We start from the raw sequence: 12,907 nt of genomic DNA, 5'->3' as shown, positions 1-12,907 counted from the left end.
TCAAAATATTTGATTGGGCATTCAGTAGGCAGCTTCTTACCTGGCCAATGAAAAAACTTGGTAAATAAATGATTAAATGTCGTGTATCGTGAAGCATAAATCGTTGCACACTGTGTGCATCTCTGCCCCGTTACTCATCAGTACATGTCACGTATCCTGGTGGGTGAACATTGTGAGTTCAGCTGACCCTGAGCTTTAACCTGAGCTGTAACTTCCCACAAGTAGGTAGGAAGTCAGGTTCAGTTCATGTTATTTGGAAAGAAAAGATAGACATGAGAACTAGAATTATACTCAGAGGCTCTGGAATGAAATTATTCACCCTCGCAATTTGCGTCAGCACAGAGCATGTACAGTATATTGAGACCTTTATGTGGTGGTTGTTGTCTCTGTTAAGCTTGGCTTCTTGCTCACTGGTTCCCAACATTTGGCCAGAAAAAAATTTGAGGCAAAACACAAATACATATAAAATATTAGATACACCTGCTGTCAATAAGGTGGAAATCAATTTTTTCTTTTTACACCCAGTTGACTTATGATGCAGAGCTGCAGATGAGAAAAAATGAGAGATTGTGGGCTGCAAGTCAGGAAGGAGATCCTTGTGTTTTACACTGACCTTGTAAATATTAAATCCTTAATCACTTTTACTGACTTTTACTTGCCAGAATAAGAGGAAAAAGTGTCCAAATTGGTTAAAAATAAATAAATAAATCTTTGGGTTGGTCCCATTGGGGCTTACATTTCAGTCAGAAGGGAAAAAAAGGCACATGAAAACATTGGGAACTACTCCTTTATGTTTTGGATACAAAGCTTTCATCCTGTTTCCTGCTTTTTCACCACGCTCAGGCACCCATTGCTGCTTTGGGCTTTCTTTTTGACAAACGCATTCTAGAAAGCTGCTGGGATAACTAGAACATTCTATAGAGCACAGAATATTACATCATAGAACACAGGACATTATATCATAGAACAGAGACATTATTCCAAAAGCTCTTCTAGAATGACACATTTCCTATACATTACAGAACAGTACAAACAACAACTTCTCCTGCTCAGCTGTCTCCTTTTGAAGGATTATTCCACTTTATTACAACTTGGGTCCAAAATTTGTAGGTTTGGCCGTCATTCCTATCTGTAATAATAACATTGTACTCGCCAGGTTAATTGCTGAGATCTGGCAATGTGCTAACATCACTTAAAAGAACAAAACCCCTGATTAGCCAAATTTATTTGAAATGTGGGATTATTGCTGACTTTTAAAGTGCGCTCACTTTCAGTTTTACCTCCAAAAAAGTGATACATAATCCGGCTAACCTGTTGTCTTGAGTTCAACCTGTCTGAACATCTGACCGCTCGTGTTTCTTGTAGCTATGTCGCCGTGTTCCCAGATCTCAGCAATTAACTTGCAATGTTTACATTACTGAAGGAAGAGATTGCTAAAACTACAGAAATAAGACCCAAGTTGTAATCAACCTAAATGAATCTTTAACTTTGGCCATTTGTTTTCTTGTCTTTAACCGTGAATCTCACTCCTTCTCGGTTCCTCTAACCACTGATGAAGGGTGTCACCTTGTGTACACACATTCCTGCCTGTTCTCACACACTTTCACTCCCCCCTTTGGGAGCCTTGTTTGTGTAGTGCGAGGGGTGTTTGTTGGACCTAGATGTAGCGTAGTGTTTAGTGTAGTGAGGATAAAAAAAACGTGGTAATTTGTTGCCCTGGACTCATGCAGAGCTGTGCTCTTCTCATGTCTCCCCTCTAGGTTTGCCCAAGAGAATGCTTCTGTTGCCTGTCATGAAAGTGCCCACCTACCCCGTCTCCCACTACCACTTCTTTTAGCACAGGAGACATGCATACCAAACACGTTTTCCAAAACATACAATTCACTTTTTCTAGAAGGGAAAATCAGTCTGTTTTGTTTTTTTACAATATCAATGATGGGGAGAGGATTAAGGACATTAACAGTGCTTTTTTTGCTTTATTTTGTTTTCTTAATGTTTCCAAAAAACGTTTATGAATATGAAAAGATACTGCAGGTTTAAGTTCTTAAGAGTTAAACAGAAACTTGAAGGATTTGTACTGTGAATTGTGACCTCATTCTTTGAGTCTATATCAGCCTTTTGTTATTGTGTTTATTCTTTGTAGGAAGCCTTTGCAATATGATACACACAACACACACATTCTCTGTAAAAAGGAAATAATAATGTGAGCTGTGTGAAGGATGTATAGGAATAAATAAATAATAATGTTGAAAAATGAATAAAGTTTATCTCCTATAAAAGCTGAACAGTGCCTGGTGTATATCTGATTTAGTCTTCAGCTGGTAAGTTGATGCAGTTTCGACTTTTTAGAGCAGTTATGACACTTAGAATGTGGAAAGATTTACCCACTTATTCAACATTCAACCTGCATATGATACTGTGACCTAAACTTACATTTAGCTTTAATATTCCACACTCATACATGGGCACAGATTGAATTACAATCTTTCCACGTACCTCAGTGCGTCTCGTTACATCCTTTTGACCCTCTGCTTATAGATATTCAGAGAGAAAGGCAAGAAGACAAAGGATGAATTTAGAAAGCTCTTGTCACATCCTGCATCTTGCATTCAGCTGCATGATCTCATTACCTGACATGGATTAATATTTGGCAGGTTTCCCACGGCTATCAGAGGTAACACCTACAGTATATATGGAGAGCTTTTATATAAAGCCAACCGCAGCCTTTTTGCAGCAGCAATTTTGGATCTCAGGACATTGTTGTCACTGAATTCAGCTGTCAAAAATTGGACAAGACAAAACATGTTACTTCTACATAGACTACATTTAAATCCCCATATTTTTCTTATTTGGCTTGACAGACGTCAATGTCATAGGTTAACATGTCAACCACAAACATGAACTGTGGTGCACATAATTATCAATCAAAAGCAGCAATCAGGGACTCACATGAATTGAAACTTCACTGTCAGTGTGTTTTATGTTGTTGTTATTGTTTATTTATTTCAGTATCGTTGCTGTATTTGTTGTTTTTGCACGTTTTTGGTTAGCCTGCAAATAAGGATCAACATTAAACTGAGCCGCTGAAACTTGGGCTCAAAACTCTCCCTCTAGCCTCAGTCTCTGTTTCAAATAAAGATTTAAAGATTTGCCATAAGAATGACCTAATATCATGGGTAAAAGGAAATAAAAATAAAAGACTAAGATGAACTCGGCTTAAAAAGGTACAAAAAAGAGTTATGCTAGCCCTTCACCACTCTTGGTCATCCAACCAGCGAGTGATAACCCCCTGACGACGTCTCCATGGTTACAGCTATGAGGCGCAGCCATTGGATGAGAGGACCCAATAGCTTGTCCAATGGTTGGTTGAGCTCCATTGACTTGTTGTAAAACCTTTCAAATGATTTTGTCTGACATTACCAAAGCTTTACTTCAATCTCACATGATTGAAGATTAATTTCTTTTGCATTCTGTTTATATTTTCTGTTTTTCTTCTGTTCAAAGTAACAGTAATTTTAGTGCACAAAGAGCTGAAGCCCCAAAGAGAGTATAAACTTTCAAAACTGCCTTACCTATGTCAATCTCATTTTCAGTCTTAACATGTTTGTTGCTAGCATCCTACTACAACTGCACTAATATTTGATTTAATATTTGTAATTGGGCTTTTTATTCAGCTCCTACTGTATGTTCATGACTGGAAGAGCTGTAAAATATAGTTAAAAAATTTGGAAAATACGCTTCTTCACTTTCTTGCCGAGAGTTAGATTGATACCACTCACATGTTTGTACGCTAAATATGAAGCTACCAGCCGGTTAGCGTAGCTTAGCATAAAGACTGGAAAAAGGGGAAACAGCTAGCCTGGCTCTGCCCACTTTATATCTTGTGGACAGAGCAGAGCAGTGCTGATAGCCGGTTGATTTTTTTACCTTTCCCCCTGCTTTTGGTCTTTATGTTAAGCTAAGCTAATCGTCCCATGGCTCCAGCTTTATATTTAATGACAGATATGAGACTGGTATCAATCTTGTCAAGTCTATTTTATTTATCCATCCATCCATCCATCCATTTTCTGCCGCTTATCCGGGGCCAGGTCTCGGAGGCAGCAGGCTAAGCAAGGTAGTCCAGACGTCCCTCTCCCCAGCAACGTTTTCCAGCTCCTCCTGGGGGATCCCAAGGCCTTCAGATGCGAGATGAGATATATAATCTCTCCAGCGTGTTCTGGGTCTACCCTGGGGTCTTGAGCCAGTTGTGCCCGGAAAACCTCCAAAGGAAGGCTCCCAGGAGGAATCCTGATCAGATGCCCAAACCACCTCAACTGCCTCCTTTCGAACCGAATGAGCAGTGGATCTACTCCGAGCTCTCTCAAGATGTGTGAGCTCTTTACTGTATCTCTAAGGGTGGCTGGGCACCCTACGGAGGAAACTCATTTCAGCCGCTTGTATCCCCGATCTAATTCTTTCCGTCACTACCCAAAGCTCATGACCATAGGTGAGAGTTGGAGGACTAGTATATCAAAAGCTTTGCCTTCCGACTCAGTTCCCTCTTCACCACGACGGTCTGATACAACACCCGCGTTACTGCTGCTCCTGATAATCTCATGCTCCATTTTACCCTCAAGCCCTTTAAAAAAAAAAGTCAGAAACCTCAGGAAGAGCAACAGAGAAGGGATCCCTTTTCCAGGATGGACAGATGTGCAATAGATGTCACGTGAACAGAATACAGCAAAATAGCAAAGTTACAATATGGAAAAATCAGGATGATAATATTATGTTCTCACTTAACTCTCGGTAAGAAAGTGAGTAGTTTATGGATACTTGTATATGTAATGTAGATGTTACAAGCAGGTAATTGGAACATTTCCAAGTACCACTTTTTTTGGAAGGAACCTTGTCCTAACATTATTGGATTTCTTTATCCCTGTGGAATTGTCTCTGTATCATTCATAGACATTAAATCTTTGTCAAACCCAGATTGTTGTCAAAGAACTGAAGAAAGTTTAATGTATAGAAGCCTCACATTGTGTTTTATCGATTTCTAGGTCTATTCATATAGTAACCACTCCTACTCTCTTTGTCTCTGCTCTTCATCTCACTGCAGGTGGTCTTTTCATTGACAATCCCTTCTACCAGCCTCGGACCATCGCACCTTTTATCATTCATCTGGGTCCCCAGGATCTCTTCTCTGACTTCTAGAGGCAGCAGGTTGTTGGATAGGCTCTTCACACTTACCTGTCTGTATACGCAGGACACCTGTTTTTCTGTCCGTCTAAGTGGGCTGCCTTTCTATCCAGGTGGCGCACTCACAGATCCAGAACTGATCAGTCCGCTGGGAAAACTTTCTGCCCCGCAGCAGCGGCAGATCTGACCTACTGACCGAGAGGCTCAAAGCTCCTCTCTCTGTTTCCTCTACTCTCCGCCCAGATTATCACTTCAGAGCAGAGTAACTTTACACAAAGCAATACTCGGATTTCTGAGAGAACCGTTCAGCTGCGACTGTGCGAGGCTGGGCTGAACGTTGGTCTTTCTTATAGCAATACACCTGAACTCCTCTCTTTGAGCTTACTTACTTGAGAAGATGTGAATGTCCGATGGAGTTTTACCCAACACAGCATTGCAATAGCTCATTTTGATTGTATATTCATTGTATGTGTGTGTATGTGTGGCTATAACATGACTATATACACATATATGTATGGTGTATGTTTCTATAACGATGTGTTGAAAATAATATTACTATATGATGATGTATTTATGTAAATATTCTATAAAATATAATTATTGTTGGTATAAAATATTTTAGAATTATAAAGTGAAATGTAACTGTAATATCACAGTATAGCTTTCTTCCAATTTTATATACACTGAGCAATTGAAGCTAGTTCTAGGAGATGCAATATTATCTTTGGTATTCCTATTAACCTGTGCTGTTAGAATAATAATGCTTCCTTCTTTCCTTCCTTCAAACTTTTCCTCTGTCTTTGATGTCTTTCTGAGCCTTTCTGAGTACGCTCTCTGCTGCCCGAGGTTTGTTTACATGGCCCGGACCAGAGGTGCCTACTACTGAACACACTCATAACCTAATCACACCTGCACACACACACACACACACACACACTCACACACACTTTTCCTGTCAAAAAGCACATTTTCTATAGTCTCACTGCTGGCAGGGAATACTGTTGTTACAAAAACAGTACTGTATGTTCATAGTATGTGTATACTCTGATGTACGCGCTCCTTCCTCTACCATCTACACGTGTTAATGGACACACCCATCAACACTCGTCACCTCTGTCCCGCTTGCCTTAGGGACCAAAAGCACAGCTCACTCTCACCCATTATTACTCCTTCTTTCTGAAAACACACACATTCACACACACACCCTTCCCTCCAACCTCCTATGGCAATTCTCTACTGTATGGACGCGATGCTGCTGGTGGCAGAAACAGCTTTGTCAAAGGGCCTTCTAACACAATGGGAAAGACACAGCACAAACTATTGGCTAACTAATTAAAGGTGGAGCCCGGCGAAAATCTTCAAAAGTGGGACCTTGAATTGGATTTATATGATCCTGCCTGCGCACCAACATCATCATTTGCTGATCTCGGATCAGTACTCTGCATTGGGAGAGACAACATTTCCACCAAGACACACATTTGAGGAAGCAAAATTAGCTTTTGAGATTAGATATTGACTTTGTATTTTGAGACAGAAGATGGGTCTTTTTTAAAGACATTTATGTAGATAATCATTAGACTGAGAGCAGAGATATTCAATCAAACTCTAAAGTGCTTTATTCACATAGTATGTTGAGTCTAATTTTGGGGTATTGTTGGAACCGGACAGGTGTCACAACACAGTACACACTGAGATAGCAGTCACACTCAGCATTGTGTGAGATTTCTGCATATTTCTGTGGTGCTTACATGCTTCTGAAAGCTCTTCATCAGTTATTTATTTATTTTTTTATCCTTTAATAGAGATGAGATGTAAGTCAGCAGAAGCAGAATCAAACAGAATGTGCATCAAAAAGGCTTTGATTCTCCTCATGCTCGCCTTGATCTGGGCACCAGTTTGATCTCCTGTGTTAGTGCCAGCTTTGATTCAACAAAAACAGCGCCTGAGAAAGCGACAATAAACTCACTAAGGCCCCAGAGCCCGTTTTTTTAAGACAATAAGTCAAATAAGATTTTTTTGACACCACTGAGCAGACAGTTAAGAGAATTTGGCAGTTTGACTGAAGATGGTACAAAATTATGCCACCAAGCTGTGAGATTGGAGGTAAACTGAAACATGTACTTATTTTCTAGCTTTGTGTCTTAAAGCAATGAGGTCAGGCTAACAAGCTTTTGGTCATAATTTAGTTTGCTGGTTTCTCAACTTCAACAATTGGACTTAGCTATACAGTGTGCTCTATGTCCACTGCCCAGGGGATATTCATCTATAAAGTCTGTATTATATAGTCATAAAACCTTTATAAATTAGAAATTTAACTGGTAATGACCTGTAATGACACCCAGGCTGCCACTTCAGTGTCCTGGAAATTGAAACTTTACAGATGTTTCATCTGCTAATCTTTGTTTCCATATGAGAACCTTATCTGGCTAGGATTTACAGTAGAGAGGAGAGTAAATTAGTGCCAGGATAATCTTACTTCTTTGACGTGCAGCAGCATTAAGATACTAAGATGTCTCGTAGAAACTAGATCCTGCTTCTTAAAAAATCACCTCCTGTGTAATAACATGTTACCCATGTTTATTGACTGTGCATCTTTGCAGTGCGTGTCTGTTTTTGCTGTGGGGTTTGCAGCATAGCTATTCTAAACTTTTTGCTCTGATTTTCCTTCAACTCTTCTAGTCATCTCATCTCTAGGTCTGGGCACTGCTTTGCCCTGACTTTTCATCCTCATGTGGAATTCACGTGGAGGTGAATAACTTCTCCTGATTTCCCCTCTGCCCCCGTCCTCTCTGTCCAGATGGCCCACATTAATAAGGCAGACAGTCATACCTCAGTGAGCAACCTTTTCATTTCCCCTCAGACACACAGGAGGAGTCACCCTGACTACTGACCCTGTCCTCTTGGTCTGTTGGCTGGACGACAGCGTACAGAGGAAGGGTGGCAGAGTGAGAGCTCAGGGAAACACAGTCAGTCTAAAACTGGCACAGGCGGTCTGGTGGGACTGTACAGTCTGGGGGGTTGTTGCCTCCTGGTTAGGCAGAGGTCCCACATGTGTGTTTCTTGTTCGGGTTTACAGCGAAATGTTTACCACTATCTGAAAGCCCCATGTTTCTTAGAAATGTAACAACAAGATTAGATGCAAAAGAGGAATCAGCCTGAGGTTTGATTTAAATAATATACTCCAAGTATCCAAGTTGTTTGTGGTCTAATAGGGATTATTGCAGGGAAAAGAAACAAATGATCCCATTTTCTTGTTATTTAAAAGTATGTATTTGGTGATGATTTAGAGAAAGCATGACAAACAAAAAGGAGAATGAAACGAATGCTGCTCTTTTCACAATCCATATTCAGTGCAGGCTCGGCATCGGTTTCCCATACTGCTGCACCATCAGGAAGATGACAATACCAGCCGTACTCCACTATGAAATGTCTCAGAATAGAAAACATTACTGTGACACGTTTTTGTTTTTTGTTTTTTTTCCTTAAGAAACATGCTCAGAGTAGCCGTGTTTGAAGGCTTGGACAGTAATGTCCATGTGAATAACTTTTCTAAAGAGTAATGGTTGTTTGCGCTGGACTCGGGTCACCTCGAGTTTTCTGATGGATGTTCTTCCTGCTCCAGTGTTCCCCAGAAATGTCTCTAAGAAATCACAAACAAACAGGAAAACAGTGGCAGCCATTGTAAACACACACACATCCCCTCCCTGCCCAAACGCTGCCTCTTAATGGGCGTTCAACAACTACACCTGTAAATCTAAGAAGCACAAAACACACACGAGCAATACGCCCACACATCGTTCTCAGGGCCACCTGACACACACACACACACACACACACACACAAGCACACGTAATAATTTATGTAAATATTTCAGCATTCGACAATAACAGCTGAGCACATTGAGACAGCATGACATTCTTTGCTCTGTGGTTTGTATAATACACATAAGATTGTACTGTATGTAGGGAGAGTTACACAAGTGGTTAGGCCTTGTTTGTACTTTAGGATTTGAGCCATGTATAGCTGAGAAAACACACCACCATCTCCCCCATTTGTTATCTTGGTGCTGTATAAGGGGCTGTCTGTAGCACTGTACATAAGTTTGCTTTTTGGATGAACAGCAGTTACCTGTTGGTCCAAAAAGCAAACTACAACTCGAGCTTTGCTGTCAGGAGAAAAGAGGGAGGAGTGCTGTCATCAAAAACTTTTTTGGCACCAAATGCAGGAGCTTTGCGTGTTTTAGATGCTGCAATATGTTCAGTGGTTAAAGGGTTCTGAGTGCTTTCGTTGCCAAGCAACGTCAGGTTTTTGGACTTTCTATTTGGAGACCGTTTGAGCCCGGTTTCCCTAAGGCACCTCTTCATCCCCCTGCCAGGTCAAAGGTCAAAAAGGAGAGCGAATGATGCAGAGATGCTTTTGGGAAACAGGCTCTGGTTTGTTCTGCGGGATGGGATTCATCCAGACACCGAAGACTCTGAGGGCTTTGTTGCACAAGTCTGATCATCCCTGCAGTCTCAGAAGTGAGAAACCATACGGTATGTGATCTGATATTCACCGTCTAGACAGTTATGAAATGTCAGGTAAAATCTCTCCTGAGTGTAAATCCAGCCTCTGAAGGAAAACTGTGTCTTGCTCATTCTTGCATTAGCACAGAAAGTTAGGGTTGAAACCTGGGAGTCGTGCTAAATATGTCTGGAAGCAGAGGGAGAAGAGCCGTAGAAAGTCCATCCGCGGGTCGTTCTGAACTCTGCAGAGCAACAGAAATAGATCCGGGATCACGTTTGGACTGCCGAGGCAAAGTTAACCCGACTAACTGCTGAACGGCTCCTTTTCTCCGGGTGTGTGTGCATGTGTGTCGTGGGGGAAATATGTGTTTGTGTGTTCGTCTGGGAAGCACAACCGGAAGGGATGGGAAGCTATTTGACATGCATATGCACACACACACACACATACACACGATATTGCAGTCACATTGAGCATGTTGTTGCATACTTCCTGGTCATGGTCACTTTAAGTCCAATATCCTCCTGATAAATGATCAAAGCATTTTGGTTGGGAATGTACACTCTTGTTATAGTGATTGTAGAGTAGAATGTATTTACTCATAGAAAGAGTAAACTTGCTTTTTTGTAGAGAAGCATATATACAGAATATATATGGATACATACATATATATACATCTATATATATATCTTTTGAACTACTTGTGTGTGAGTTGTTTTGGGCGCATCCACCCTGTTAGGATTCATTCTTTCCCCTTTTTCACTTTTAATTTATAATGTTTTGACAAAAATAGCGTCTTATGAGTGATGAGTGTTTACTTTTTCCTGTAAATATAAGTTTTTTTATTTTATTTTTGACAAAAAGGGGATTAAAAGAAACAGTTTTACGATGCTGCCTGTGAAACTATGAAGTGATATCTGTCCACAGAATCTGTTTGATCCTTGAAATTATCAAAGTAAGGCCAATGACAATGAATGAGCGGGGTCATTTGAATTCACTGTATTGATGGTTTTGATTAGTAGCAACATTCACAGCAGTGATGATCTATGGTTGTCACTGTTTTTGACATAATCTATGCTTGACGAACTGCAAATAAATCGGAGAAAGTGCTGAATCTCTGTTTGTGAGTATCTTTTTTTATTGGTCTCTGAAAACTGATGAACTGACCAAGTGAATTGTGTGTAAGTGAGCAAAGATATGAGAATGTAATTTTAAAAAATAGGCCAAAACGGGGGTTTAACTTGCTGTTTACCTTCTGTGTTTCAACATTAATCTACAGGACATGATACAAAGTACTAAAAAACTGGATAGTATCAGGAAATAACAGGACATAAGATTTGCTGTAAGAGCAGACATATTGTTTAAGTACATAAGTACTTAAACAATATGGGACATTTCATGTTTTTAAGAAGACATAGAGAGAACATAACAAAAAAGAAAGTAGAAATTAGATGTAATTAGACATATTGTAATTTATCTTGATGATGCAACATGAAAACAAACATCACGTTATGTGTTTAAAAAGGCACAGGGCAAATGATGCACAGTTTAAACAAGACTAAGGGTCTGCAGCCAAGCTACAAACTCTGTGAGGCTGTACTTAATAAGCACAGCTGTGCTTAGTGCTGATGCTAACATGCTCACAACGACAATGCTACAGGAACATGCTGATGTTTACCATGTTCACCATCTTAGTTTAGCGTGTTAGCATGCTAACATTTGCTAATTAGCACTAAACATAAAGTACAGCTGAGGCTGATGGGAATGTCATGTGTTGTCATAAATAAAACAAATTAAAAATTTGACCCAATGATGCCGCAAGATTATAAAGTCAGGAGTCGGCCAAGTTGCTACAATTTCTCCTGAAGGGAACATGAATGTCTGTACAACATTTCATAGCAATCCATCCAGTAGTTTGATACTGTTACCGATTGTTACCGATTGACATTACCATCCCTACAGCCACTGCTAGCATGGCTAAAAAAGATAATATGGCATATTTATATGAAAATTTAGAAATGCAGGTATAATTTATTAATCAATTAATTTCATTTCAGTAGTCTTCATTAGAAATATTATTCAAAAACTCTGTCGGAACCCACTGTTAATATAACACTTACTTACTTAAAACTAACTATGCAGATTTGTGCTCCCTGCAAATTATTTAGCTGATTTTGTATAAAACATAAAATCTCCACTTTGACCTTTATTAATGAGCTGTTTAATTTATGGTGCACTATTCCCAAATGTCATCTTGAGGCCAACATTTTGGTTTATTACAATTTATTACAATTTTATTACAGCTCCACCTTAAAATGCCCACATTGTTAAGGCTACATGACACCTAATAGTGATAATACTTGTGTCATAATGTCACACTATAATCACAGAGTCAAGTTTATGGGCGATAATTGGCAGGTTTGTCTAAGAAGATTTTCAGCACATGGCACTTCAGCAGTATGAGCTGTCAATCACATTTAGAGCGGCTGAGTCCGAGTATCCAGTGACATCTCCAGCAGTCATCACCACCAGCACACAGCCACAGATGTCAATCACCCTGCAAAGCACTGAGTGTGTGTTTGTGCAAAGAACAACTGAATAAAAATATGTGCTTCTGTCTGAGAGAAAGAAACGAGACAGAGAGGATGAGGATTAAACTCTCCAGCCGATGACAGTTATCCTGTCAAATTAAACCCTGCTTAGCAGATATCAGTGGATTGTGTCAAATGCGTCAGCTCAGTTCACTTTTTTATGCACGCTGAAAGCTTATTTTTATAGTATATTTTTTCCTAGAAAGTGAGGGCAATGTAGATGGAAGTGTCAAAAATCTGAATATAATGCTGTTTACATGCCAGCTCCCATCAACATGTTAAATCCTGAATACAACAAAACAACCATCTAGAGTAAAATACTTTTTATAGGCCTAACAATAAAGAGCTTTCAGTGCTTAGAAGAGGCTAGAGGAGGAGGATGAATACTCATTCTGTCTGTAGAAATTTGCCCATAATTTGAAATAAACAGGCAGAAATATCAGATCTCAGTTTGATGATAAAACTTGGCTGTGTGCCTCTTCTCGCTGTCACATCACATTCCCTGATCTCACTAATCTGGAAAACCAATAAGTATACCAGTGGCATCTGTAGGCATGGTCCATTCATACACTGCAGGGTAAGAAATTGGACTGCTGCCAGCGTTTTAGGATGACAGGTGTTATAATTCAGATGGTAAC

The 12,907-nt window shown here is 39.9% G+C and overlaps 1 protein-coding gene across 9 annotated transcripts in view; it reads left to right on the top strand.

Annotated features, from left to right (window-relative positions):
- Window positions 1-10,792, top strand: part of LOC122865494 (spermatid perinuclear RNA binding protein) — an 82,332-nt gene extending 71,540 nt beyond the window's left edge. For 7 of the 9 annotated variants that reach the window (XM_044173990.1, XM_044173988.1, XM_044173994.1 and 4 more), the window contains one exon: window positions 5,096-10,792. In XM_044173990.1, the coding sequence (XP_044029925.1) occupies window positions 5,096-5,190 (95 nt within the window). In that variant the 3' untranslated portion in view covers window positions 5,191-10,792. Of the gene's footprint in view, window positions 1-1,760; window positions 2,286-5,095 lie in introns of those variants that run through there. The other 2 variants (XM_044173989.1, XM_044173996.1) reach the window with 2 other exon arrangements.
- The last annotated feature ends 2,115 nt before the right edge of the window (window positions 10,793-12,907 follow it).

The sequence above is a fragment of the Siniperca chuatsi genome, linkage group LG18 (assembly GCF_020085105.1).
Source record: "Siniperca chuatsi isolate FFG_IHB_CAS linkage group LG18, ASM2008510v1, whole genome shotgun sequence".
NCBI lineage: Eukaryota > Metazoa > Chordata > Actinopteri > Centrarchiformes > Sinipercidae > Siniperca > Siniperca chuatsi.
This window is presented reverse-complemented; position numbering and strand designations above follow the sequence as displayed.